We start from the raw sequence: 26,789 nt of genomic DNA, 5'->3' as shown, positions 1-26,789 counted from the left end.
GGATACCTTGCTCTCGAAGATCTACGAATCAAATCAAAATTTACAAGGTCCAATATACTGATTCGTGAGGTAGGATGAAGTGGAGAGAGAAAAAACCCGAGAGGGAGGAGAAAGAAGAGGAAGAACGCTCGGGCAGAAAGGTTGATTGGGGTTAAATGGTAGGGAGCTCGGCGTCAAGATCTACGGCGCCGAGCTCGGCGCTAGAGTGACCGGCGTCGAGCTTACTGCCATGTCATCTACCGTGCCCAGAAGATCGGCGCTAGAGACGCTGGCGTCGAGACGTGTTAGCTCGACGTCAATACCAACGACGTCGAGTTAAGGGTCTATTTTTTGAATTCTTTCTGTCAGAGGTCTATTTGTGAGAAACTTTCAAAAAAATGGCTAAAATATAAAAAAATTCAGGCACAGTAACCACCGCTGGAGTGTGTGATCAGGGCCTGGTGAGATCTAGCCTTAGGGTGTTTGGCACCTACTAAAATTTAAAATATGTGTCGGAAGGATGTTATATGAGGTGTTTGGATCCTAATAAAAAACAAATTACATAATCCGTACTTTACGAGACGAATTTTTTAAGCCTAATTAATCTATCATCAACACATATCTACTGTAGTAAAATATTGTCAAATCATAGATTAATTAAGCTTAAAAAATTTATCTTATAAATTAGTCAGCAACTATATAATTAGTTTTATAATTAATCTATATTTAATATTTAATAGTGCATGTGTCCAAATATTCGGACAGCGAGCGACCAACACCCCCTTACTCGCAGAGTCGCAGTCGCAGAGCTTTCGTGCTCCTTGCTCCCCCGTCCATGCTTTCGCAGTAGTCAAGGGCTAGTCTAGGCCAGTACCCTCAAGTCCTGAACCCGCATCCGGAGCTCACAGAGTCCACCCCGCCACCGGAGCTCGGCGGAGACGATGCCGGAGACACACCAGCCGCCGCCGAGGCCGGTGATGCTCGCTGACCTTAACTTTGAACCGGTGGAGAGCGATGGCGAGGACCGCCCACCGACCCCCACACCCAACCCAGCCGCCGCCGCCGCCGTGGCCGTTGCCGCGGCTCCGGCGGTCGCCACCGACTCCTTCACGAGGTAAGTTTACCAAGAATACTCCTCGATCTGAACATGAGGGATTTTCCGCCACTCGTGCACTTGGCCAGTTGAGTGCGGGTCCGGCACTGCGGTTGTTAGGAATTAGGGCGTTAGTACCCATGGCTCATGCTCGTGGGAGCCGGAACCCTAGGACTTGATGGAGTTATTCCTTTTTTCACAGGGGAAAGTTCATGTAGCAACTCAAATTTTGTGAGAATTGTTACGAATTCAACAAATATGCCATCCACATGGTTCTGAAAATTCCATGCATGTATTCCATATAATAATTGCTGTTCCTTGAATATAGTTGTCTTATAAATTGTAACCATCATTTATTTGAACAGGAGGTAACATATAGTGCTCAATTTTTGATAAAAAAGGGCTACCGGAACAATATCCAAATCCTTACAAATTACAAACTAATTGTTGAGTCATAGCCAGAGATGGCATCTTGGTCACAAGTTTTCTGTTGAGTCCTTAGAAAACGAAAATTGGTGGATAGTTTGACAAGAAAAAAGTACTTGCAGGAGTGGCAATGAGGAGGGTGGTTTGATGAAAAATGTGATCGCTACAAAGGACACCGATGCTGTTGAATGTGAAGGTAGCATGATAGTCAACGTGCAATACAGTGGTAGGAAAAAATTCTGTCGTGAATTGATTACTTACAATTCTTTATGAACAGATGCTGATCAACATTGTCAAGGGGCTTCTGCTCCACGTGAGGAAAAAGTTAGCAACCTGAAAGCTGTGAGTTCTTGGTTTTGATGCCATTTGAAATAATTAATCTGGCATCCAATAGATAAGTGGCACTGTATTATAATATATTTAATGTCGTGTGAACGCTGATGTTGTTTTACCTTTGTTCTAATTTGTGGCACTGGTATGGCTAATAGAAATGGTTGAGGGCCTAACCTTCCTTCTTGCAGGCTTTGGTTCATGTGGCCCGAAAAATGCCTAAGAATGCTCATGCACATTTTATGTTGGGTTTGATGTATCAAAGGCTTGGTCAGGCACAGAAGGTAAATCTTCTCTTGAAAAATTGAAGTTGCTTAGCGTTTGCGTAAAGCTCAAGCAGCTGCAGAAACCTTTCAGGCAATAGCATCATATGAAAAGTCAACAGAAATACTGCTACAAGATGAGGAAGAAGTGCGGAGGCCTGATTTACTCTCATCAGTGAGGATACACCATGCACAGGTTCATCAGCTTGATCAACAAAAAGTTACCTTGTTTCTAGTTTTATTTTCTTTCATGCGGTCATCGCCTCCTCTTTTTGGGTGCCTATTAAATAAAGTGGCTCTACCCCCTCAATTTGTTCCTCATGCAGTGCATTTTGCAAGCAAGTATGGGGGATAGTTTTGATGAAGAGCTTGAAACTGGTGAGGTAGATGACATTCTTGCCAAATTGAAGAGTTCAGTTGAGTCAGATCACAGGCAAGCAGCTGTTTGGAATATCCTAGGTTTAGTTCTTCTTCGGGGTGGTCAAATACAGGTATGATATGCTGAATCTGTTACATTTCTCTCTATTGATCATGCAGCCGTGTCTACAAAGAACTACTTGCTGATTTTTTGCACCCTATCCAGAGTGCTATCTCAGTTCTATCTTCTCTCACGGCTGTTGCTCCAGACTACTTGGACTCCCTTGCGAATCTTGGTGTCGCATACATTCAAAGGTTCGAAATACTATTTTCAGTTGTCATTGTCTTTCTTCAGACTTTAATATTTATCAACTTTCAGTGGGGATCTAGAGCTGTCTGCAAAGTGCTTTCAAGAACTTCTTCTAAAAGATCAAAACCACCCGGCTGCTCTGGTGAACTATGCAGTTCTTCTTCTCTGTAGATATGGATCTTTGTCTGCAGGTACATGAACACTTGTTTGCCATAATCTTCTAGTACTTGCCATTTTCCTGTCATATCATAAAGGGATGTTTATCCCTATGCTGTTTTGCTCTAGCCAAAACAGTGACACTAAACAATTAGATAACACATACCTTATTGTTGGACACGTTATATCAATTGATTTGTTTGTTCTTTAATCTTTATATCCACTAAAAATAAGTCCAGAAAGCGTTTTCCCTCCAAAAATGTGACCAACCTAGGAGAAACTAGGCATTTTTCATTTAAGAGGAAAATAGGCACCCAAATTCAAGCTGAGAAGACTTGAACCTGGGTGGTTGGGTGCATGAGCACACCTCCCACCTAACCAGTAGAGCTAGGTTCACTTCCTCCAAAAATTAAATTTAAAAATCACAGGGGTTTTATGAGTAGTAATTGCTTTTGGCTCCTGCCTCGTGCTTTGTTACAAATTCAGGGGCAGGGGGCAATGTCAGCACAGGCCCTTACCTGCATCAGAAAGAAGCCTTAGTTGTTGCAAAAGAGTGCTTACTTGCAGCAGTGAAGGCTGATCCTAGAGCTGCATCAGTTTGGGTTAATCTTGCAAATGCATATTACATGGATGGTGAGCATAGGAACTCAAAGAGGTGCTTGGAGCAGGTAACAACTTTTGTTATTTCAGTTTCCCTTTTATTGACATGTATTACTCAGATTAGCTGTCACAAACATTGGTAATGTTGATTTGCTTTGTCGTCTGCTGGAGAAATATCTCTGATGAGAACACAATAAGTTGTTTTATGCTGACTTGTAATGGGTAGATGTAGATTCGCTATTTGCTGTGTGCTGCTTTTTAATTCTCAGGGAGAAACTCCCTTTAATTCATAGTTGTAGCATCTTGTACCCTAAGGCTGGCCTTTCGAGATTTGGTATTAACAAAAAAAAACATTTGTTCAAAAGCTGACGAGTGACCCGTTTGTGGTCAGCTCAGCGCTCCACTAGGGACTGGTGCTTAAAAAAAAACTCGACCTGCAGGGGGTAAGACCTCCCCCCGGGCATTGCTGTGATAGTGAAGACCTTCTCACACAGGTCGAGAAAACCCCCCGAACCCCTGCCCCACCCTGACACAGGCACCATTGCCTTGTGAGAACTGGGCCAGGCCTTTTTGACCTGTGCATTGGCTGTGGGACAGACGAGGGGATTTTTTTTAACCCTCAGCCTGAAATTCGCTCCCACGGGGAGTCGAATCCAGAACCTGAGGGGTGCTACTCGAGCGCTCTAACCGTCTCAACTTAGATCAAAGCTTTTTAGACACAAGGAACTAACTTTCCAGAACTGTTTGGATGGTTTAAAATAAATATTCCAATGACATAGTCACGAGAGTTCTGTTAGTACCTAACCTGGTAGACCTCTCTTTCGCAAGTCCACAAATTGGGTCTTTTGGAAATTAATCACATTTATGTTTAACAGCTAGCTACCACACAAACTCTGTACAGCAAAAGTTATTGTTTAGTATAGTGATTAAATTTACTCAAAACCTTTTTGGCAACTTGGCCATAGGAACTGTGGCCTATCAGGGGAGCTGGTTCTTATTTGCTACCAAAGGAAGGTTTGATGGTCTAGGTTTAAAAGGGCAGGCCTAGTGCCGGAGGCTCCCACATGAGTGGGGTCTGGGGAAGGGAAAAACCGAGGCAAGCCTCCCCCCCGCAAAATCTGCGGAGAGACTGCTTTAAACCCGCGACCTGGTGTATTTTCTACATTTGGTACTTGTCCTGCTCGACTGTTTATTTTAAACCAGTCTGGGTGTCTTACACCACAACTATATGCTCTAAATTAAAGCGAAAATTATGGCCAGTCAACTTGAAAATTGCTTGTCTAGCACTCAGTTTTATTCCAGACTCACCAGTCACTACTGTCCATTACTAACTATATAGTACCGTTCATTACTTTCCTTCTGCTCTGGTAAATATGCCAGAAAACTCTGTACTCGCTGTGGGAAAAGTAAGTATGTGACAAACTTTTCTTATATTCTTTTGTACGGTATGCTTTGCAGGCAGCAAAATTGGAACCCAATCATATGCCTGCTCGGTATGCTATTGCAGCTCACCGTATCAGAGACGCTGTAAGGTCACAATGTTCTGATGATCAACTTCTTTGGGCTGCAAATGAAATGGCAACAGTTCTAAAAGAAGGAGATCCTTCTGCAGTTGATGCCCCAATTGCATGGGCTGGGTTGGCAATGGCTCATAGGGCACAACATGAAATTGCAGCCACCTACGATACCGAAAACATCAATCTTAATGATGCAGAAGAGCGAGCTCAATATACACTAAAACAGGTGATGCTTTGCAAACTATTAGCAGAACTGAATTCATTCTCATCAATCTGATTGGCAAGTGCAAAACATGGACATGGGAAAGTAACGAAATAAACATTATTATTTTTGAAATTCTATTACAGGCAATCCAAGAGGACCCAGATGATGCTGTCCAATGGCATCAACTTGGCCTGTACAATATTTGCATGACCCGGTTCAGCAGGTCTGTAAATTTTCTTAAAGCAGCTTTAGCTCGTTCCCCAGATTGCAGTTATGCTTGGTCGAATCTTGGTAAGTTTTGGGCTCACTTGAGTCCTTTTTTCTTGATTCAAAATTTAGTAGAACTGAACAACATTAAACTTATCTGAGCCTTTTCTTGCACGAAGATTATTTACTATTAATCGCAAGTTCTAAACTATTCTATAAATATGTTTTGTTTTTGCTAGGAGACTGATGTTTTATGTTTGGCCAACGGGAAATGTTTAAAAATGATTTGTTTAATATATCTATCTTGTTCAAGCCCCAACAATTTCCTAATTTACCAATTCATCTAATTAGTCGTAGAAGTTCCCCATGCCTTTCATCTCAATAATGGAACTTCTATCCTTTATTTGGTGGAATAGTCTGTTTTTGTGCAATTTATCAAATGAAGTAATGAGTATGCACAGTATAATCACTGTCTGAGAATAATTTCCTGTTTCTGCAGGTATCGCGTTGCAACTATCAGATGATCCATCCTCTGAAACTGTATATAAGCGGGCACTGGTAAAATCATCAACTCAGCAGCTGCACGCAATCTTCTCGAATCTTGGAATTCTTTATCGGCAGCATAGGAACTATGAATTTGCAAGGAAGATGTTATTAAGGTCGTTGGATTTGTGTCCTGGATATGCACCAGCCAGCAATAACCTGGGTCTTGTATTTGTCGCTGAGGGCCGTTGGGAGGATGCTAGAAGCTGTTTTGAGAAAGCTCTGCAATCCGATCCCCTACTTGATGCGGCCAAATCGAATTTGTCAAAAGTCCTTGCATTGTCTAAGAAACAGTAGAACAAGACTACAAGAGAAGACCTAACTCCGAAGGAAATTTCCACTGGAGCCTCAGAGTTCAGACACGGAAGCGTGGTCACCAAATCTCTGTTCTGAAGTGTCTCAAGGGGCAATTCAAATTTGATGCTTGGTGCTTCTGTAATGCACTACTGCTCAAAGGTATAGGAAGTTTCGGAAGCGTTGGTTTTGGCCGAGGGGCTGCCCCTGATTTTGAAGCTGCACAGGCTCCGAAGTAGCTGTGACGTGTTCTTAAAGAGTCAGCATCGGGGCAGGAAGGGCCCAGATTTTGAAGTTCATGTGTAGTTAAATTTCGATGTAAGCCTGTAACAACCCTGTATGTGACCGGCTTCCCTTAGCTGATGTATATAAATAAATAAATAAATATACTCCAACTTGAAGTATACTCCAAGTTGAGCATGTGCATGTTATAGGTTCAGTGTTCCGTAAAAAAAAAACAGTGTTTCAGAGAGCAACTTATGGTTCTGTGCATGAAAAGACGTTAACTCCATCTAAACCTCAAATTTGGCAGCAATTCCACTTTGGAATTAAAAGGGCGTCCTACGAGTGTATAAAAATGGAGACGTTAACTGATTAACGATTTATAATTTATTTTAAGAGATGACTTGGAAGTATAGCAACACCCACTAGAGTTTGAGGTTAGATCAAAATACAGTGAGAATTAAATTTAAAAGTTCTAATAAAAAATATAGCTCAAATATTTAGTAGCCAATAATTGTTCATTTCTCCTATATCTTATATGCTTGATTTTTGTTGTTGTTGTTGTTGTTCAAGTAACATATAATTTTATTATTGTTTGGCTATAAAAAAACATGAATGATTTCTTGTGAGTTGTCCACTAGTTACTAGTTGTTCAAGATCATCCCTTCATAACTGTTCATGATTTTCTTTACTTTGTACCACCGCCAAATTGAAAATTCAATCTATCAAATTGGAAGACCAGATTGTCATGAAAGTTTTGAGTCTTCAACATAAAAGTTCTAATAAGAATTAGAGTGTGTTAAACGGCAGGTAACGAGTGAACACTTCATGCATAGGGCTAGGATAGGAAGCGGGCTATTGGACTCCGCGGGCAGCAATCGACTCATAAACCATCAGCTGGGTCTGGGCGCCACCCGTTGAACGGCCGAGCTGCCGACGACGGCGAGTACCCGCCGGCGATTCCACCTCCTCCCCTCGCGAAGGCGAGGGGCAGACCGACGCCCGTTCCCGCCAGATCAGCTCCTCCGCACTGCCCTCCCCTTCCAGATCCTTCTAGGCCTCACCAGATCCTCCGAGCGCGGACGCGCGGGGCGGAGATCTCGCCGGAGAAATGGACAAGTCCAGCGCTCTCGAATACATCAACCAGATGTTCCCCACAGGTACGCACGCTCCCGCTCGAATCGAATCGGTGTTTCCTCGCTCGCACGGGGACTTTGCTCGTGATGCTGTGCTGCGGCAATGCACTCATTTCAGCTGTGCTGTTGTTCGGAGCTCCTAGGGTAACAATTTGCTTCTGGTTTTCCGGTGACCTGCAGAGGCGTCGTTGTCGGGCGTGGAGCCGCTGATGCAAAAGATACAGAGTGAGATTCGCCGAGTGGACGCTAGCATCCTCGCCGCTGTCCGACAGCAGGTTTGGCCTCCTTGTCCCACGTTCTGTGTCATGCAGTGATGCTATTTGTAATGTGTGCACTCTTTGTTCTGGAACAGTTAAACTGAACTGACCAAACTGACGTGTCTCATAATTTGATCAGTGCTATGTCAATGCAATTGCTCCAAATGAAATTATGCTTTTGCTCATTGTTATGCTACACTGGATAATGGGAAGAATGTTTTACTTAACAGAGCAACTCGGGAACCAAGGCCAAGGAAGAACTTGCTGCTGCAACAAATGCTGTTCAGGTCGATTTTTTTTTTCACTTGTTATGCACTATTAAGATTTCTCACTATGAAGCTATTGTATCAGTTGATTAAGCATCGTGCCTGCTGCCTGGTCAGATAACTGGATTAGTAAAACAAACTGGTTTCTGCATTTGTTGCAGCAATTAATAGTGCATTACAAGTGAAATAAAAACAAAGTTCTGATCAAATTTGGTACTAACAGGAATTAATGCACAAGATACATGAAATAAAAACAAAGGCTGAACAAAGTGAAACTATGGTTCAAGAAATCTGTCGCGACATCAAAAAGTTGGATTGCGCTAAGAGGCACATAACAACTACAATAACCGCTCTTCACCGTCTTACTATGCTTGGTTAGTTTCCCTCCCTCCCTCTCTTTCTGTGTTGTGGAATAGCAAAGGACATCAACCTCATCTAAATCGTGTTAACTTATGTACAGTTTTGGCTGTTGAGCAACTTCAGGTTATGGCGTCAAAACGGCAGTATAAAGAAGCAGCTGCACAGCTGGAGGTAAGAATGATTTAATTAGCTGATAAACCTGTAAAAGCTCTAGAAATGATTTCAATGTCTGAAATATTTTAACACTTGTAGTGATTGTTTTGCATGATTCTGCACATGATTTCCAACCTATTTCTAACTCTGTTCCAGGCAGTGAACCAACTATGCAGTCATTTTGAAGCCTATAGAGATGTGCCCAAGATAACAGAGCTGAGAGAGAAATTCAAGAATATCAAGAAAATCCTCAAATCTCATGTATTTTCAGATTTTTCAAGGTATATAACAATTAGACTTTTTGGTCATTGTGGAAAAGATACCAGGCTAATACCTGTTAGTGGCACTACCAGTTTCTGGCTAATTCCTGAACAGGAAACTAAGAAAATGACAATTTGAGTCCATGTGTCAGCTCAAAACAGGTGATCCAGGAACATGTGTAATTGAAGTTCTAAATCAATAACATCTTTTCGGTCACACACGTAGTAATGACTGTACAACCTTTTCGGCTTGGCAGCAATCATCTAGTAACAGGCAGGGGACCATTTTCTTCTATATGGGCCTCATACACAGCCTGGTAGACCTGTTTTTAAAACAATGTAATATCTTGATAATGTAAAGAGGGATCCGGTCTTTTGCATCCTCTGAACAATGTAATATCTGTTCCCTAAATAGCTTGGTTTACAAAATATTGTTCCCCGCTGGTAACAAACAGTTTGGGAACCCAGCCTCCTAGAGATGTTACGTGCCTGGTCAATTGTAAGACGTGTAACAGGTAGGGGACGGGTTTCTTCTATATGGGCCTCATACACAGCCTGATAAACCTGTTTTTAAAAACAATGTAATATCTTGATAACGTAAAGAGGGATCTGGTCTTTTGCATCCTCTGAACAATGTAATATCTGTTCCCTAAATAGCTTGGTTTACAAAATACTGTTCTTCACTGGTAAAGAATAGTTTGGGAACCCAGCCTCCCGGAGCATGTTATGCGCCTGGTCAATTGTAAGACAATCAAGCAATTCAGTTTTTTATCTTTTTCTCGAACACACAAAAGATCAATTCAATGTTTTATTCAGTTGTCTGTTGTTATGCCTATTACTTCGTACGGTGAAATAGACCCAGTAATTTATACTTTTCAGCTTAGGAACTGGGAAGGAAACAGAAGATCCCATGCTATTACAGCAGCTATCTGATGCTTGCTTGGTGGTTGATGCATTGGAGCCATCTGTAAGGGAAGAACTAGTGAAGAACTTTTGCAGCAAGGAACTCACCTCATATAGACAGATCTTTGAAGGAGCAGGTTTGACCTTGTATATGCTACATATATCAGTCTTGTTTGTGTAATTTTAGTATCAATTTACTGACTCCCCTTGTTCACTGTTATTTTGATACTTCTTACAAAAATCAGAACTTGCCAAATTAGACAAGACCGAAAGAAGATATGCGTGGATTAAACGTCGACTAAGGTCAAATGAAGATACCTGGAAAATATTTCCACCTTCCTGGCATGTCGACTATCTGCTGTGTATCCAGTTCTGTAAGATTACAAGGTTTGATTTCGCCTTATCTAGTTTTGCAATTAATGGTCTTGCCCCAAACTAAGATCACATAGAACTTAAACAGCATTTTCAGTTTATTTTGCTTCTTGTTTGATGCATTATATCAGTACTTGTTTTGAATGATTTGGTCTTCTTTAACTATCTCTTTACCCCCTTAGCTGTAAATTTATCTTATAACATCATGGTCATTTCTTATCTTCCACCTTACCAGTCAATTTACCGGTGAAAATTCTTCTTTTCAGGGCTCAGCTTGTTGATATCCTTAATAATCTCAAAGAAAAACCAGATGTGGCAACTTTGTTATTGGTAATTCCTCCTTATTCGAGATATTTTATAGCCTACTTTCTGTTTCTAGGTCTTTAGGTAATTTTTTTAGTATTCTTATTTTGCTTCAAGGCCCATTTCTCATCAGATCTTCCATTCCCTGAAAAATAACAAATGATCAAGAAAACAAACAAAATTTATGTACTTCATGATGTTGTTGCATTACAATTATTGAAGCGATAGAGATATCTCTGAAATGTTTAGTTATTTGAGTTGAGCATGTGAGCTCATCCATTTGCCATGTGGAACATCTGTAATGAACATTTTGAGATACTTGCAATGCAGGCGTTCCAGAGAACCCTTGAGTTTGAGGAAGAATTGGCAGAGAAATTCAGTGGTGGAACTACGAATGCTAGAAATAAAGAGACAGCAAGTGATGACGAAGATGAGGGCGGGGAACACAATAAAATTGTTTCAGACATACGGAAGAAATATGAGAAGAAACTGGCAGGACCCGGTGATGAAGCTGAACAAGTATCTGCCGTTTAATTTTAACCCCCATTTTTCATTTTATTTATTATATATTTTACAACTCTTCTAGCATCTCCTTACTGGCAGGACAAAGATAAGCAGAAAGATTTGTCGGTTCCTGGTGCTGGGGTTAGTGTTATATGAGCTATTGTGCTGTGCATACTTACTAGTGTTTCCAAAAGTTTCTGTGATGACCCATTCTGTATATTCATATCTATACTTTGGCCTGTTGTTCTTGCAGTTCAACTTCCACGGGATCATATCTTCTTGTTTTGAACCGTATATGACTGTGTACATTGAACTTGAGGAAAAATCTTTAGTGGATCAATTAGAAAAACTTGTCCAGGTACACACAACATAAATATAATCGCAACCATTGTACTTGAGGTCTCTGTACCTTGAGCTCATCCTTCTATTCTGCCAGGAAGAAAGATGGGAAACAGAGGAAGGAAGTCAAACAAACATTCTATCAAGCAGCATGCAGGTAGATAATACAATGCTTCACAAAATTCTATAAGTGGGTAGCTCCGGTTGCACCCCCCCCCCCCCCCCCCCCCCCCAAGTTAGGCTGATCAGTAGATCTTCAGAGTTTGCCTTGCTCAAATTTGTATGATACTCACCATTTTGTGCCCCGCAAATCTACAAAAAGACCATCTTAATTGGTTTACAATTTCACCTATGCAGGTTTTCTTGGTGATCAGAAAAAGCTTAAAGCGGTGCAGTGCATTGACAAAGAACCAAACATTGTTCAACTTATTTCAAGTAGGCAGTTTTCCCATTTATGTACATTTCCTTGTTTGCTGTGTACGGGCTACAATGTTTGCTTTCAGATTTTTCCCCAGATGCTGGTATTGGAAAGAAATAGGAACACCTTGCATCAAATATCAAATGGAATGGATATTAATCAAATATGAATATACTCACAAATATCTCAGATCATGAAAATTCCCTTAAATTGTATAATAATAACATGAACACAAATGGTTCCTTGATGTGTGTTGCTCATGCAATTGACTATTTCTAATCTACTTACTGTTTATATACTTCTTGATAGTTTGTCTCTGTCACTTTAACGAGCTTGACTGATAATCTGATGCCTCTTTGAACAGACCCATTGATAAATCCAATAATTTACTCTTCTAAGACTCTAAAAGTTTATTTTGGGCATAACAACAGGTGGCCTCATGATTGTATTTCCTAAACTGGCATCCAGTGCTACTGGTTTTGTATCCAGTTTCACCTTTTCCTGTTTACTATCTTTGCTACTGAGCTTTATGCATCAGTGAGAAGCTACAGGGCAGTAAGCATTCCTACAGAAGGAAAAATGCACCATGCTCAACAGTTCAACCCTTGCACTAGCACAAGCAATATGAAATGAAATTTGCCATTCACATGAATGTGTTAGTCTGGGTTAGTAACTATGTGGACTGAAAACTGCCTATCTAATATTAGATGTTATTTGTGCACATATTTATTATGATTGTTAATGTTTAGATTTATACGATTATCAAAGCCAATGAAGTTTGACCTTCAATGTGCTAATCACTAATATATTTTTTTACTCTATCAGCGCCAATAAAGTTTAGCCTCTGAATGGGGCTCATAACTGTTTGCCCCTCTATTTTTGCTAGGTATTTCAAAGAATACTCAAGGCCTATGCGACTAAGTTATATGCCAGATTACCAAAAGGTGGAACTGGTATTGTTGCAGCTGCCACTGGTACCGATGGGCAGATCAGGGTACGATGATCACAACTGAACCACTCTTGTTTTTCTCATTTGTTTGACAGCAATTTATGTCCTTTTTACATTACTGCAGACCTCGGACAGGGACGAGAGAATGATATGCTACATTGTCAACACTGCTGAATATTGTCACCAGACAGTAAGGCAACTTGCCCTTAAGTATTATGGTAGCCTGATGTAGAAGGAAACATATTGTTGATTACTTCTCTCATGCTCGACAGAAGCAAAATATCAGAAAATGACGTAATCAAATTATGAGGCCATTTCTGTTCTTCACTGAATACTTGCGGACCTATGCCACTTCATTTGTATTCCATAGTCCGCTTGCAAGTGCTACTATAAGCAAGCCTCTTTCAGATATGCTACTGTTAACACTGATTAGTTCACAAAATGACACTTTGGGCTTCAAGAATGATAGAAGAAATTAGAATAATTTAAAGTCACCACCTTGTGCATCTTCATCTTTTCAGACTTCTTGCATCCTGGCCTGCCGTTCTTTATAATCAAGTACCCAGATTTATGTACTACCACATTTTTCCATGGGCACCACTTACTTAGTTCCTTAATGTAAGACCTCCCCCTGAATCTGGGTTGTGAATGGGGGCACTGGAGATGAGAAGCTCAATAGTTTGTGGCATCTAGTGCTTAAGTTTATTGGTTGTTGCATGAGGCTACTTTTCCTTGTGTGTGGCATGCATGCATTTGTGACCAAGTTCCTCTCAAACTGACTTTTAGCTTTCTCTATAAATTTTACAGTCCGGTGAACTAGCTGAGAATGTTGCTAAGATGATTAACCCTCAGTTTGCTGACAAGGTGGACATGTCTGAAGTTCAGGTGACTGATCTTTTATTGTTTTTGTCCCTAACTTATGTGAATATTTTATTTATGTTACAAAAGGGTACCACAGAAGCTAAAAGGCAAGTTTTATAGGACGACGATTAGACTTGCTATGTTGTATGATGCAGAATGTTGGCCTACGAAAAGACGACATGTTCAACAGATAAGTGTCGCGGAAATGCGTATGTTGCGTTGGATTTGCGGTCATACGAGAAGGGATCGAGTTTGGAACGATGATATACGTGATAGATTAGGGGTAGCACCAATTGAAGAAAAGCTTGTCCAACACCGGTTGAGATGGTTTGGACGTGTCCAACGGAGACCTCCAGAGGCACCGGTGCGTAGTGGAATCCTAAGCCAGGATAGTAACGTGAAGAGAGGCGGAGGAAGACCGAAGTTGACTTGGGTAGAGGCAATAAAAGGAGACTTGAAAGGATGGAATATACCCAAAGACTTAGCCTTAGATAGGAGTGCTTGGAAGACAGCTATTCACGTGCCTGAACCTTGATTGCTTCTGCTGGGTTTCAACTCTAGCCTACCCCAACTTGTTTGGGACTTAAAGGCTTTGTTGTTGTTGTTGTTGTACTGTTGGAGAGAAGGCCTCAACACTTCAATACTTGCAGGATGAATTCTCGGCCATGATCACAAAAGCATTAATGACTCTTGTTCACGGACTTGAAACCAAATTTGATGCTGAAATGGTTGCAATGACTCGTGTTCCATGGGCTACCCTTGAAAGCGTTGGTGATCAATCAGAGTAAGATTTTACTGGATCCCCTATGTTATTCTGTTGCATCCTTTGCTGATATTCATTCTGTGTGCTTTGAAGCTCAAAAGGACTACTGGCCATACGCTTTAGTCCACGTCCTTGATGAGAAATGTTATAATATTGGAGTCTGTCACATGTCATATTGTAGCAATGATGTCGTGCATTTTTGTAGCTGTGGTGTTGTTAATGTCTTTCTACTGGAAAGGAGATAGGATATGATTCACTTTGGACTGCTAACTCGGAACTATCTTATAAGAGCCTGCATATTATACACTAATTCAAATGGTGGATTGCTGGACTGAACAGGTTCAGGTGGAGTTTGGTTGGGGGTGCAGGGTTATAGTACATTGAAATGTCATTTATTAGCATGTGAGCACGCAAAAATGGCATTGCACGTTGAACAGATCTTTGAGTTTCTTTTAGTAAGAATCTTTGATTTTTTTTGGCACCACCGTCATGTTCTTTATTTTTAAAAGTTACATCCAATTTGCCTTATAGGCATTATTTGCCTTGCAAAATTTTTCAGATCAGACAAAAATATTCGTCAACATTTTCAATTATATAAATATCTAATAAGATTCACTCTTGCGTGCCAGATATGTGAATGGTATCAGCTCTATTCTGTCAAGCAGTATTCCTGTGCTTGGTACCCTGCTTTCACCTACTTACTTCCAGTATTTCCTGGACAAAGTAAGTTCATTATTCATCTTTGTAATAAGATAAAATATCACATGCCTTTCATCGTTGTGAACTACATATTGGCTGTCAGCATGGTCAATTATACTTTGTTTGTTTGTTCTAATCCAGCTTGCAGCCTCTCTTGGTCCTCGGTTTTATCTCAACATATACAAGTGCAAACATATATCAGAAACTGGTGCCCAGCAGGTACATGTTAAATGCCATGTGAAGCTAATTTTGTTTTATTGATTACTTATTCGGACTTCTCTCATTGCTTTGCATTTTGCCCCCAAGATGCTTTTGGACACCCAAGCTGTCAAGACTATTCTCCTAGACATCCCAGCTCTTGGAAAACAGGTAACCTTCTAATCTGAACAATTGTCTACATGTTTTAGTATCTACAATTGTTTACGCCTTATATTGGCTACCAGTCTATGTGGACTAGTTCTTCTGTTTCATGTATTCTTGAGTCTGGAATGAAATCTAGTGCTGGAAAGTGTGCATGTTCAGCTAAAATGGTCTGATTCTTATGTACATAGGTTGCTAATGCAGCAGATTTGTAGTTTATGCTGGATTGCAGTCCTAACGAGGAGATATATTTTTAAGTTATGGTATCTCAAAATCTTAAATGTGGCTTCCTTGCATTGTGTGTTACAGAGCACAGGTGCAGCTAGCTACTCAAAGTTTGTCAGCCGGGAAATGAGTAAAGCCGAAGCACTACTTAAGGTAAATTTGGGAGAATGCTGTAATGATTGCTGAAAGGCACTTTGCTGAATGATTACCACCAGGTAGTATCAAGCTGATGACATAACTTCATGCAGGTCATTTTGTCACCAGTTGATTCTGTTGCTAACACATACCGTGCGCTCCTCCCCGAAGGCACGCCTCTTGAGTTTCAGCGGATACTTGACCTCAAGGTTTTTACATTAAAAATTGGCCTCTTTTGTATGCCAACTTCAACCTCCGAGGCTAATCTGACACTCAATTGTTTGCTTCTGTTGTTATTGACTGTCACAGGGCTTGAAGAAAGCAGACCAACAAGCTATCCTGGAGGACTTCAACAAACACGCCCCTGCCCCAGCCCCCGCCATCAAACACCCTGTCGTTGCTCCCACGGTCACGCCACCTGTTGCCACAGCATCTGTCCAGATAGTACCCTCGGTGTCAACTCCAGCCGTTTCAATAACACCAAGCATGGCCTCCTTGAAGGGAGCACTGGCGAACCAAGAGGATGTTCTCGCCCGAGCTGCGGCGCTTGGGCGCGGAGCAGCAACCACGGGTTTCAAGAGGTTCCTTGCATTGACGGAGGCGGCCAAAGATCGGAAGGACGGGCCGTTCCGCAAGCTCTTCTACGCGTAAAATGTTGCTCGTTTTGTGTTCATAGTTGGCGCCCCTCATGCAGTGCACATAGATATAGGGAATTCTTTCCACACTGTGTACACCTTTACTGTTAACCGTCAGTGTATAACAACCATTTTGACAGACCAGGCTATCCCGATACCGCGGAGAACGGGTAGCTCAGTTGTACCATGGAGATTTTGAGATAGTTTAAGCTATGAGATAAGACACCCCCCCCCCCCCCCCCCCCCCCCCTCTGTTTTTGTGCATGAAACGTCAATATTCTATACTCATGTGATTGTATAATCCTTTTTCTTTATTTTTTTTTCTTTTTGATGGGATGAAGGACGTCGTCGTTGCCTCGTTGGCCGTCCATTCAGTACGTCCTTCGGACGACACGAGCCTAGCAATTTCTGCAAGGCACCATGGTAGATGGCACAGTATTAATTACCGTTCCTGCGACTGATATGCTTGGCATCCAAGAACGGCATGTGCACCCTACTAAAAGAATATTCGCTACACAATAAATCATTGAATGTGTTTTCGTGCTTCACTCTGCCTAACATTCTGACACGAAACCTTCAGGGTGGATTCAAAATAATACTACTACATGACACATTTCAGACATCTACATATCTGCAGATCAACTTATCCATCCTATTCCCGTTTCCCCCGGCCCATCCATTCCAGCGAAATTGCGTAACATAACATGGCACTATCATCTGTACTGCATGCGTCCAGATCTTCTCCTTGGGATCTGAACTTACCATATGCCACCTGCGACTGGGATGCAATGAGAAACCTTTGCTTCAATCAGTGGAGATGTTCTGCAACACCTGCAGGCAATGGAGCATGGAAGATGATGAAAGTGGTTTGTCTTCAGTCATGGGAAGGAATAGGATCTTGCAGCTGCAGGCCATGACATGGATGCAGGCATGCAGGTGCAGCAGTGCTCAATCCTGTTCTGTGGTAGCTGCCGTTTTTGAGCGTGTGAAAATGGGGTGGTGAGTGAGTGGTGATGGTGACCGGGGAGGGTCGTGTTGTGTTTTGCGGTTCGTTTTAGGCGATGACAAGACTGCTGCTGCTGCCACTTGCGCGGTGCCAGCGCAGGCCTCACATGCGCATGTGTGACCGGGGGCAAATCGTAGCCGAGCTCCTCGGGTTCACCAACCGGGCAGGGCAGGTAGGGCTGGATACAGAGCCAGCTCGGCTCGTTAGGCTAATGAGTCTGGCTCATTTAACTTATGAGCTATAAAAAAAAATAGGATACATATTTTATAATGTTCATGTTACAATAATTTCAGAAGGTGACGTCCACTATTATACAATCATACATGATTAATATATATCAGGCTCATCAAAAATATTAACCATGCAACATAATTGGTTCATCCATGATCTATACAGTTCCAGCATACTTACTAATTGCTTGCCACCACAAACTTATGAAAGTCTACAAATTCAATGTCAACGTCATCATCTTCTCCCTGAAAAACAATCCATAAATCAACATTTAAGTTCCACAACAATTATAAAATCAAAATTTATATGAAACAGCTGTAAATAAGGATTACATATCAATAGAATAGGTGTACACTTCTAGGTCAGCATCATCATCTTTTGGATTCATGGTCGTGGGCTGACAGGCCTCAGCTCGTTTGAGCTCGTGAGTAGCTCGCGAGTTGGCCCGAGCTGACTCGTTAAAACAGCGAGCTAGACTTCCAGCTCAGCTCGTGAAAAAAAGTTAAAACGAACCGAGCTGAGCCGAACCGAACTGGACACGAATCAAGCGAATTGACGAGCCACGAGTATTTTGTCCGGCACTAAGAGAAAGGCAGACAGGATGGTTTATGCATGGCTCCATGCGGTCTCTCAATCTAGCCCAAACGCACAACGTGACAGCGATACGGATCTGACCACAGACAGGAGCTACCACGAGATCGAACAGCGCTCGCCGCTCGGTGCTGGTTTAGGTCAGCTTGTTTCGACTTGTATAGCATTATTAAAAGCATCCTGCAGATGTTAGGATCACTGCAGTGATAATTTCTAGAAATTCTAAAAGAAAAAAGATAAATATCCACCAATCCTTATGTCACTAGTCACGTTATCTATTCTTTATTACTTCCTCTGTTCTAAAATATACTCTACAAGATACAAGAAAAAAATAAATATCCACCCAATCACATTATCTATTTTTTATTACTTCCTCTGTCCTAAAATATAAGACGTAATTTTACTTGGTGTGATCTTTAAGATTACACGGCATTATTTTTTTTACCGTATAGGAGTATTATTTATGGTAATAAAAGTTTGATCATTAGAGAGTATTTACAAATAAAATGTAACTATTTTGTAGTATAAACTTTTCATATGATTAGACTAATTGTTGGTCAAAAATAACAATGTTTGGTTTTTGAAAAACATGCATACCTTGTATTTTCAGACATAAAGGTAAAAAAGAATGTGTTGTGCCATTACCATTACGAAAATAATCTAAAGTAATTCTTTAAATATATACTCCATCCAATCGCAAATATTTTGTGTTTCAATTGAAATCCGGTCGAACTTCTAAAAGTTCAACCTTCAATAGTTATTTTAGATATTTAGTTAGGAAACATAAAATTTTCATAAGTATTGTCTCAAAGACTACGACATTTGTCCTAAAAACCTGTCATTCTAGTTTTTTCGGAGTCCAACTATTTTTAAGTTTAATCAAGTTCATAGAGAAGATTAGCGGCTGTTTACATGTTTGGATCATCTAGAGCCAATTATTAGTGGCTGGCAATTATTAGCAATTCTTTCTCGACATCATGTTTAGATCATCTAAAGCCTATCGTCTGGATTGGACGAACTAGCATGCCGAGAAAGAATTCGGATCAAGCTGACGATCTGATCACAATGGCCCCGTTCGCGTGTCCTTAAACTTGGCTTAATCCATTTTTTTTTATCCGAAACAGTATTTTTCTTTCACAAATTCCTTCCTATTCCTTCATAATTCTCCGAGCAAACGGGGCCAATTTTTTCTTTGCTCCACTGGTCAATCATGGCAGATTGGCAGAGCGTAATTCAATGCGGTGCTGTATGACATATTGACATGCAGGTACAGGTTGCCCCCCCCCCCCCCCCCCCCCCCCCCAAGAGACCCCCCTGACATGTTCTTTTCTGGGCCCAGTTTAGTTGCCAAAATTTTTGGCAAAGCGACACTGTAGCATTTTCGTTGTTATTTGGTAATTAGTGTCCAATCATAGTCTAATTAGGCTTAAAAGATTCGTCTCGTGGATTTCGTCTAAACTGTGTAATTAGTTTTATTTTTTATTTATATTTAATGCTTCATGCATGCGTCCAAAGATTTGATGTAATAGAGAATCTTGAAAAATTTGGCGTTTTGGAGGACAACTAAACAGGCCCTGGGTTGCAGACTCCCCTACGATACCTTAAGCTGCTGGCTGCTGCCGCCAATTTTTCAATGGGCACGTCCCACGTGATGTGTGCCCGCCCTGCCCGTCCGTTTCTCCTCTGTTAATCATTTTGGTTAGTCAAATCTCTCTCTGCTGCTTGCCACTCCTATCTGAGATTAGTTTAATGACTTGCTTGGCTTTGCTGCAATCTTTGATACACTGAAAAAGGAGCTGGACTCACTCGTCCTTTCTCCCTAAAAGATCGCAGCTCATGTTTGGCTTTTGGAATTCCAGAAGTTCTTCAGAGAAGAACTCGTTTGCATCAGTTTTTTGAGCTGTCGTTTATTCAGAATTTTGTCAATACTCTATTCTGAAACTTCAGCCTTTCGATTCGTTAGCTAGAAAAACAATAATCAAAAGTTGATGAATCCTGTGCAATATCGACAAATAAAAAACTGCCTGATACACTCTATATGGGCGATGTCCTATGTTCAGCGCTGTAGATATGCTGTTACAGTATTATAGATTAGTTCTTAGTACGACAGCGGACAACCTGCATCTCATAATCATGAAGTCCAGAACAGATGAACAGTGTGCTATCACGAGGAATATCCCGAAATCTCGATGCCCAGATCCCACAGCCAATACTGCATGTATCGGTTCTCAGAAATCACGTTGCTCGTTTAGGGCATGGTTGGAACGCTAGAATTTTGCACAAATCGTGTAGTAATCTATAATTCAATTTCACAGAAAAAATAGGAACATAAAATTTCTTGCGTTCCAAACATTGCGCTAGCTAATTTATTTCCCCCAAAATTTCTGATGACTTTGGAATAAAAAAAGCTCTTTTTTAAACTAATAATCATGAGATTATGCTAATTTTATTGTTAGATTGAGAAGACACTGAGTGCAAAATCTTATTATCGATGAACGTTCTAACTTTGGATTAGGAAAAGAAGCACTTCCAGGATTTTGCTGTCATTCCAGGCGAGCGACGTTTCTTTCCAGGAGGATTTAGCTGGGTCCGGCAGGGATCAGCAGTAACAGGCAAATGCAGCGTCAGAACAGGCTGTAGTGACAATGAAACCAAGCTTTAACCAATTTCCCGACGGGTTTTGGCCGTTTTGGGAGGAACGGAAAGGGATGGGATTGGCTGGGCAACGCGAAATGTAGGCCTCGTTTAGATTGCAAATTTTTGCAATCTGGACACTGTAGCACGTTTCGTTTGTATTTGACAAACTTTATCTGATCATGGATTAACTAGGCTCAAAAGATTCGTCTCGTGATTTACAACCAAACTATGCAATTAGTTATTTTTTTACCTATATTTAATGCTCCATACATACGTCCAAAAATTAATATGATAAAGAGAGTGAAAAAATTTGAAATTTTAAGACAATCTAAACAAGGCCGTAGAACATAAGCGCATCCCTACACTACACTGGCATCTCCCTGTCCCAGCCCAGAGTAGATTGTTTTCTTGGCTCAAACAGCTGCTCCTGCTACGCGCACGCAGGACCTCGCATCATCCTCCATGCAATGCTCATTATAAATCATTTCAACTTTGTGCTAAGCGTTTGTTTGGATTCCTATACTATTTGCTAATAGTTCTCTCTTTTGTGTCCAAACAAGTACAGCTAATAAAATAACCAAGTGTTAGTTGGACCTCTAGGTAATAACTATCTTACTAATTGAATTAAATCAGATAATAGCAACTATTAGTTATCTTAATAACATTTTCATTAGCCGTGCATCCAAACACGCTCTAGCTAATGCCTAATAGGTAGCTAATAGTTAGCTAGCTAATATTAGATGTGAGTTATTAGCAAGCTAACTATTAGCAGATAATGAATACAAACATGCCTAAGTTTATTTGCAACATCAAACTTTTTTGTTAGATTACCACATGATATATTTTGATAGTGTATTTGACATTGTAGATGTTAATATATTGTTAGATTACCACTCGGAAGCTTCCTATGTCTTTATACATGATGTTGATTAGTTCAACTTTAAAGTAGTCCATGTCATATGTAAAGAACATAGGGAGTATTGCAAATTAAATATCAACCGGACATAAAAAATCCCTTGAAATATTGGTAATTCTTTAACTAGTAAAGCATAAAAATAAGCAATAATTAATCTTGTGGAAGATACTACAACGGGCTACTGGGTCGTTTACAAGTACAAGTCACTTAGTTTTATCCTGAGTAAAGCTTTTTTTTTCTATTTTTACTATCTTATAAAAATATATTATATAATTTTAAATAAATGCACTATCAACACATATGCGGATATGCCATGGAAAAATCAATGGAAATTTGATATTACGATGCTGGTGTATTTTTTTTTTAAATGTTTAATTTGGAAAATTCGATGGAAATTTGATATTATCGATATTTGTGTATTTTTATAAAAAATAATTAAATTTTAAAAAGTATATTTTTGTCGGGTTCATAAACCCGGGGGCCCTCATGGACTGGTTTTTCAACAAAGGCTCGGTCCAGCAGACGACGTTACGAATGACGCGCAACTCATGGGTCGGTCCAAATACCTAAACAACATGCCAGAAGGGCGACCCAATCTCTGACCGAAAGGCCTAGCCGAGGAGGAATGACGCCCGCTTCCGACTCTAGCCCGCCTCTCCGACCGAAAGGCCTCGCTAAAGAGAAACAGCGCTCGCTTCCGACCCTGGCCCGCCTACGGACGGCCTCTCCGACCAGAAGACCTGCCCAAACACCACTTCTGACTTCAACCCGCGTCTCCGATCGGGGATGCATCAAACCCCTGCTTACAGCTCCTCTCCGACTGACGCAATCAGAGCCCACTGGGACCAACCGACCGGAGATGCCCGCTCGGTGAGGACCAGGAAACGGACGAAGAAAGTAAGGCATGGCACTTAAGTCAACCGTAATACCGAAGACCGTACCCTGTACACCTGCAGGACAGTACCAACAGGGCATGTTAGAAGGGTACCTACAACCTTCCTGGCATGACAGAACCCAAGCAGTATTGTGGGCGCCGATATTTGCCCTACAGTGTTATGGGCGCCATCAACTCCCATATCAGACAAACACGGTAAGGCTCTCCACATGCCTCTAGACATCAACAGTGTTGTGGGCTTTACCATACCAGGCGAACATGGTAGAACCCCCTACATACCTCTAGGCATCAACAGTATGACAGGCACCGATGTTTGACATGCCAGAAGAAGACGACGCAACCCCCCACATGCATATGACATTAACAGTGTTATGGGTGCCTACAATCATCTTGTACCCGACAGCGTGGGCAACAAGACTTAGCATATGTACACTCTCTCTCTCTCTCTTCTAAGGCCATCCTCTTCATCTATAAAAGAGGATGCGCTCTCTCCCAATAGATAGATCCCTCAGTTCACTTACATCGATTCATCTTTTGTAGCTTTAGACACTCTAAAGCTACACAGAGCGCACGCTCGAACACTTAGCACATAGCGGAGCTCCCATCACTCTCGGCCCTTCAGACTAGAGTTCTACCGAACCTCTTGTACCCCCCATCTTTCTCCCTTGCGTTTGTAACCCCACAGCAAACTTCGAGCACCTAGGCTCAGGAATAAAGTCGCCGACCGACTCAAACTAGATGTAGGACATATTGCCTGAACCAGTATAAACCCTGTGTCATTGAGTGCTAGGCTATATCTGATCATAACGTATAGTAAAACTATAAATATTTATGTGTTGGTCACTTTCTGCACCGACAGTTGGCGTCGTCCGTGGCGAAGACACTGTATGTTCATACTTTTTGGTTATCGGATGGCCCACTTTTTCGCCATCTTCGCCATGGTGGGCTCGAGTGATACGACTCGCTTTGGCTCACTGTGTTTTCCTGCACTCCCACCTATTGGGATGTGGGCTACACCCATCTTCGAGCCATCCCAGGCCTTCCTCTTTAGAAGCCTGGACTTCGTCGTCGACTGGCTCGGCGTACTACACCTTCGCGAGGAGACACTTGTTCCGGTGCCCGTCGGAGGGGCACCCTCCATCGGCTCTAGGACACACGACGACTTCAACAATGAGGCGCCTGTGTTTCAATCCGAGCAAATGCTTTGCTCAAACCCCGCTGTGAGTAACGTATATGCTGTTATTTACTCGCTATTTACTATCTCCCACCGATTATCCAGAGGGACCACATTATCCGCACCGCAACCACTGTACCATCGGTTCCCCTACGGCCTTGCGTCCCTCACGAATGTGTGCCCTCGAGGGCTCTGAAGGACGCTGGCGCTGCCCCCTCTCATGTCCAAATTCATGGGAATGGTGAACTATGCTCCCACCTGTTTCCTCGACCTCATAGATAACAATGTCGAGAGCGACAGCTCTAGCATCGACGACATGGCACCTAGCCACCGTCCATCCTGAGAGTGCGCTATGGTGGATGCTTCGGGACAGCCATCGGTGGTAGCGGAGTCCTTACAGACTCACACCCCTCCGGACCATCATATGGGGGCCCTTGCGCTTGCACAAAAACATGGCAAGGAGCTACGACAATGGCGGTAGAACCGGCCGCCACATGCGCTAACGTGCTCGGCACACCACGACGCCCCCCGTGTGCGTAACCCGGTGAGCGGCACCTAGGGTCGCGCCTATCAGGTCCAGCGCAACATCATGGATAGGGGGAACGGTCCCCCATAGTTTACTCGGGCCGGCCAGAACATCGCCGCTGTGGTAATGCTTCTACGTGGCCTTCCTGAGCTAAGCGACCCCTAGGAATAGGCAATCCACCAAAACCTCTGGGCACTGGTGGAAACCGCCACCGTTCAATAAGCGGAGAGCTCCGCATCACGACACCGACTCGCGGCCTCTCTCCCCACCATGGGAGTAGGGATGCACCAGATAAATTGCTCCACTCGCTCACTGCTATAGTTGTCGAGTGTGGCACAGGAGGCCATATCTGTGTCTTGGCCTGACCTAGTGCCCACTCCGCACCGACCGCCTATACGAGAGCGGCTCGGGCTGAACCAAGACATTGGTAGCGTCATCAGCAACCAACATCGGTCTCGACATGATGATGACATCCATCGAGCGGTAGTGATGGCAGACGACACAGACCTCGGCTAGACCATCGCGAGGAGTGGTGAAATGCACCCCAGGCGTGGTCATCGGCTGGATGACTAGAGTCCTCGCCAAGATGGGCTAGGACCATGGGCCTTTGGCCGACGCATCCAGACAGCGTTGTTCCTACAGTGCTTCAACAAAGGCCAGGACAAAGGCAAGGCCAAGCGCGAGGATCAGGACAAGGGCCCCTCCACATAGAGGGGCAAAAAGAACAAGAAAGATCGTCGCCGACCGACCAACTCCGCATTGGTCGCCGTGGCTGATCACATGGGCAAGCAGCCCTAGTAGGGCCTTCTGGACCACTTCAACGAGCTCATGGAGAGCCCATTCACCAACCACGCCTACCCTATAAAACACCTCTATAAGGACTGCGAGCACCTCAAGCACCTTCTATGACAAACTGGCGGGCTAAAGGAAGGAAAAGGCAAAGAGGCAGTGCCCAAGAAAGGGGCGTAGCGGGCAAGGATCCAAACAACTAAAGGTCCCTATACGGCGATCGAGGTGATCCGACTGGGCATCTACCGACTAAAGGACAACAATGACAATGTTCTCACCAACACTTGGAACAACGAATAGCTACATCATTTCTTCCCCTAAAATTCAGTCTTACCATTTTTTACTTAACGTTTGCTCCTATAGAGTGCCTCGACCCAAACACTTTTGGCTTAGGTCGCTCGGGGGCTCCACGGGGGTGCAATGCCACCTCTCTTTTTACTATCATATGATAAATACATTTTCCCTAATGAAAGGGTAGTCTGTTCCTCTAATTACCTTACGTAACTTTGCTTTAAATATTCTGACCGATCGCACCCCGCCTCTACCTACGGTTACGAGTAGCTGAGCCTCATGGGCCACACTTGGGATCTTAAGGTTGCAGCCTATGTTACGAATGTGTAGGTGCGAAAAAGAAAAGAATAAAAAACAAAGCTATGCTAAGATAAAAATAAGGAACGGACGGGACAAGAACGAAGTAGTTCCATCACAAAAACACTTTACATAGGGGGCTCCCCCACGACATTATCTTCTACATCTGCTAAAGTATTTCTACTCTAAAAATTCTACTGTGGCTCCCTGGCGGCATCAGCTATTGGCTCGACTGGCGAGGGTAGGGGCTACTCGTCCTCCGACTAGGCAATGTTCGGCTCGGTCAGAGGCGGGGCGATGTCTGTTTCCGACCCAGGCTCCACGCCATCCGCAGGCTAGGCGACATCCTCCTAATGTGCGCCTTCAACCATGTCCGCACGGTGAGCATCCATCACCCACTGCGCAGAGACTTGCTTGGCCACCAACTTTGCATGTGGTAGCAAGCTCTCCCCGAGCGAGTGGATGTCCTCTGCGCTCTAGCCATCGGCATACCCGCTATAGATGGTGGCAAAGTCCAAGTCTGGGTGGTACGTCGCCACCGAAGTCAACACCCCCAATGTCCCGTAAAATAGCTCATCGGTGATGAGGGCCCAAACCTCATCCAGAACCTCCGCTAGCTGGATGACGGGCGCACTGGTACTTGGCGCTGACCCGAAGACCTCCGAGACGATGAGCTGGGACACATTGCATATCTAGTCAAGCTCCCCCTCTAGAGCACGTCACTCTTTAAGGGACTTGGCTAGCAGCTCCGCATTCTAGCCAATCGTCGCCTTGGTCGTCTCCAAGTCCCGCTCCAACGACTCCACCTTTCCACCCAGCTCTAGAAGAAGGGCAACAAGCTCAAAATCAAGCTAAAGGAAGAAACCAACATGCCAAAAAGCAGAAAAGGTACATACTGAGGTGGGTGTTCTCAAGGATGGAGAGTCTCTCCTTCTACCGAGTCACCTGCTCGCACAGCCGGGTGTTCACCTCCTCCGTCCCCATCACCCGGCCCCAAAGCACAAGCACTTCCTGGTCGGCCTCTGATCAGGCCTTT

General features: G+C 42.8%; 2 protein-coding genes across 2 annotated transcripts; both read left to right on the top strand.

The window, feature by feature from the left end:
• Positions 1–770: 770 nt before the first annotated feature.
• Positions 771–6,734, top strand: LOC136450957 (probable UDP-N-acetylglucosamine--peptide N-acetylglucosaminyltransferase SPINDLY). The gene is made up of 12 exons (XM_066451651.1): positions 771–1,093; positions 1,621–1,694; positions 1,776–1,840; positions 2,020–2,112; positions 2,186–2,287; positions 2,418–2,582; positions 2,675–2,763; positions 2,828–2,949; positions 3,401–3,582; positions 4,973–5,257; positions 5,380–5,527; positions 5,943–6,734. Exons 1-12 carry the CDS (start codon positions 921–923, stop codon positions 6,281–6,283), a joined length of 1,839 nt encoding a protein of 612 aa, XP_066307748.1. The 5' UTR covers positions 771–920; the 3' UTR covers positions 6,284–6,734.
• Positions 6,735–7,332: 598 nt separating this feature from the next.
• Positions 7,333–16,623, top strand: LOC136450955 (vacuolar protein sorting-associated protein 53 A-like). The gene is made up of 24 exons (XM_066451650.1): positions 7,333–7,662; positions 7,819–7,913; positions 8,126–8,182; positions 8,385–8,535; positions 8,622–8,692; positions 8,831–8,955; positions 9,814–9,974; positions 10,083–10,224; positions 10,476–10,539; positions 10,843–11,031; positions 11,116–11,157; positions 11,270–11,374; positions 11,453–11,512; positions 11,713–11,790; positions 12,660–12,767; positions 12,847–12,912; positions 13,530–13,607; positions 14,234–14,367; positions 14,976–15,069; positions 15,187–15,264; positions 15,352–15,414; positions 15,715–15,783; positions 15,879–15,974; positions 16,075–16,623. The coding sequence occupies exons 1-24, from the start codon at positions 7,614–7,616 to the stop codon at positions 16,414–16,416; spliced, it is 2,517 nt and encodes an 838-aa protein (XP_066307747.1). The 5' UTR covers positions 7,333–7,613; the 3' UTR covers positions 16,417–16,623.
• Positions 16,624–26,789: the final 10,166 nt, after the last annotated feature.

This window comes from Miscanthus floridulus, chromosome 5 (genome assembly GCF_019320115.1).
Source record: "Miscanthus floridulus cultivar M001 chromosome 5, ASM1932011v1, whole genome shotgun sequence".
Lineage (NCBI taxonomy): Eukaryota > Viridiplantae > Streptophyta > Magnoliopsida > Poales > Poaceae > Miscanthus > Miscanthus floridulus.
The sequence above is the reverse complement of the archived record's forward strand: the minus strand, read 5'-3'. Positions and strand labels throughout refer to the sequence as shown.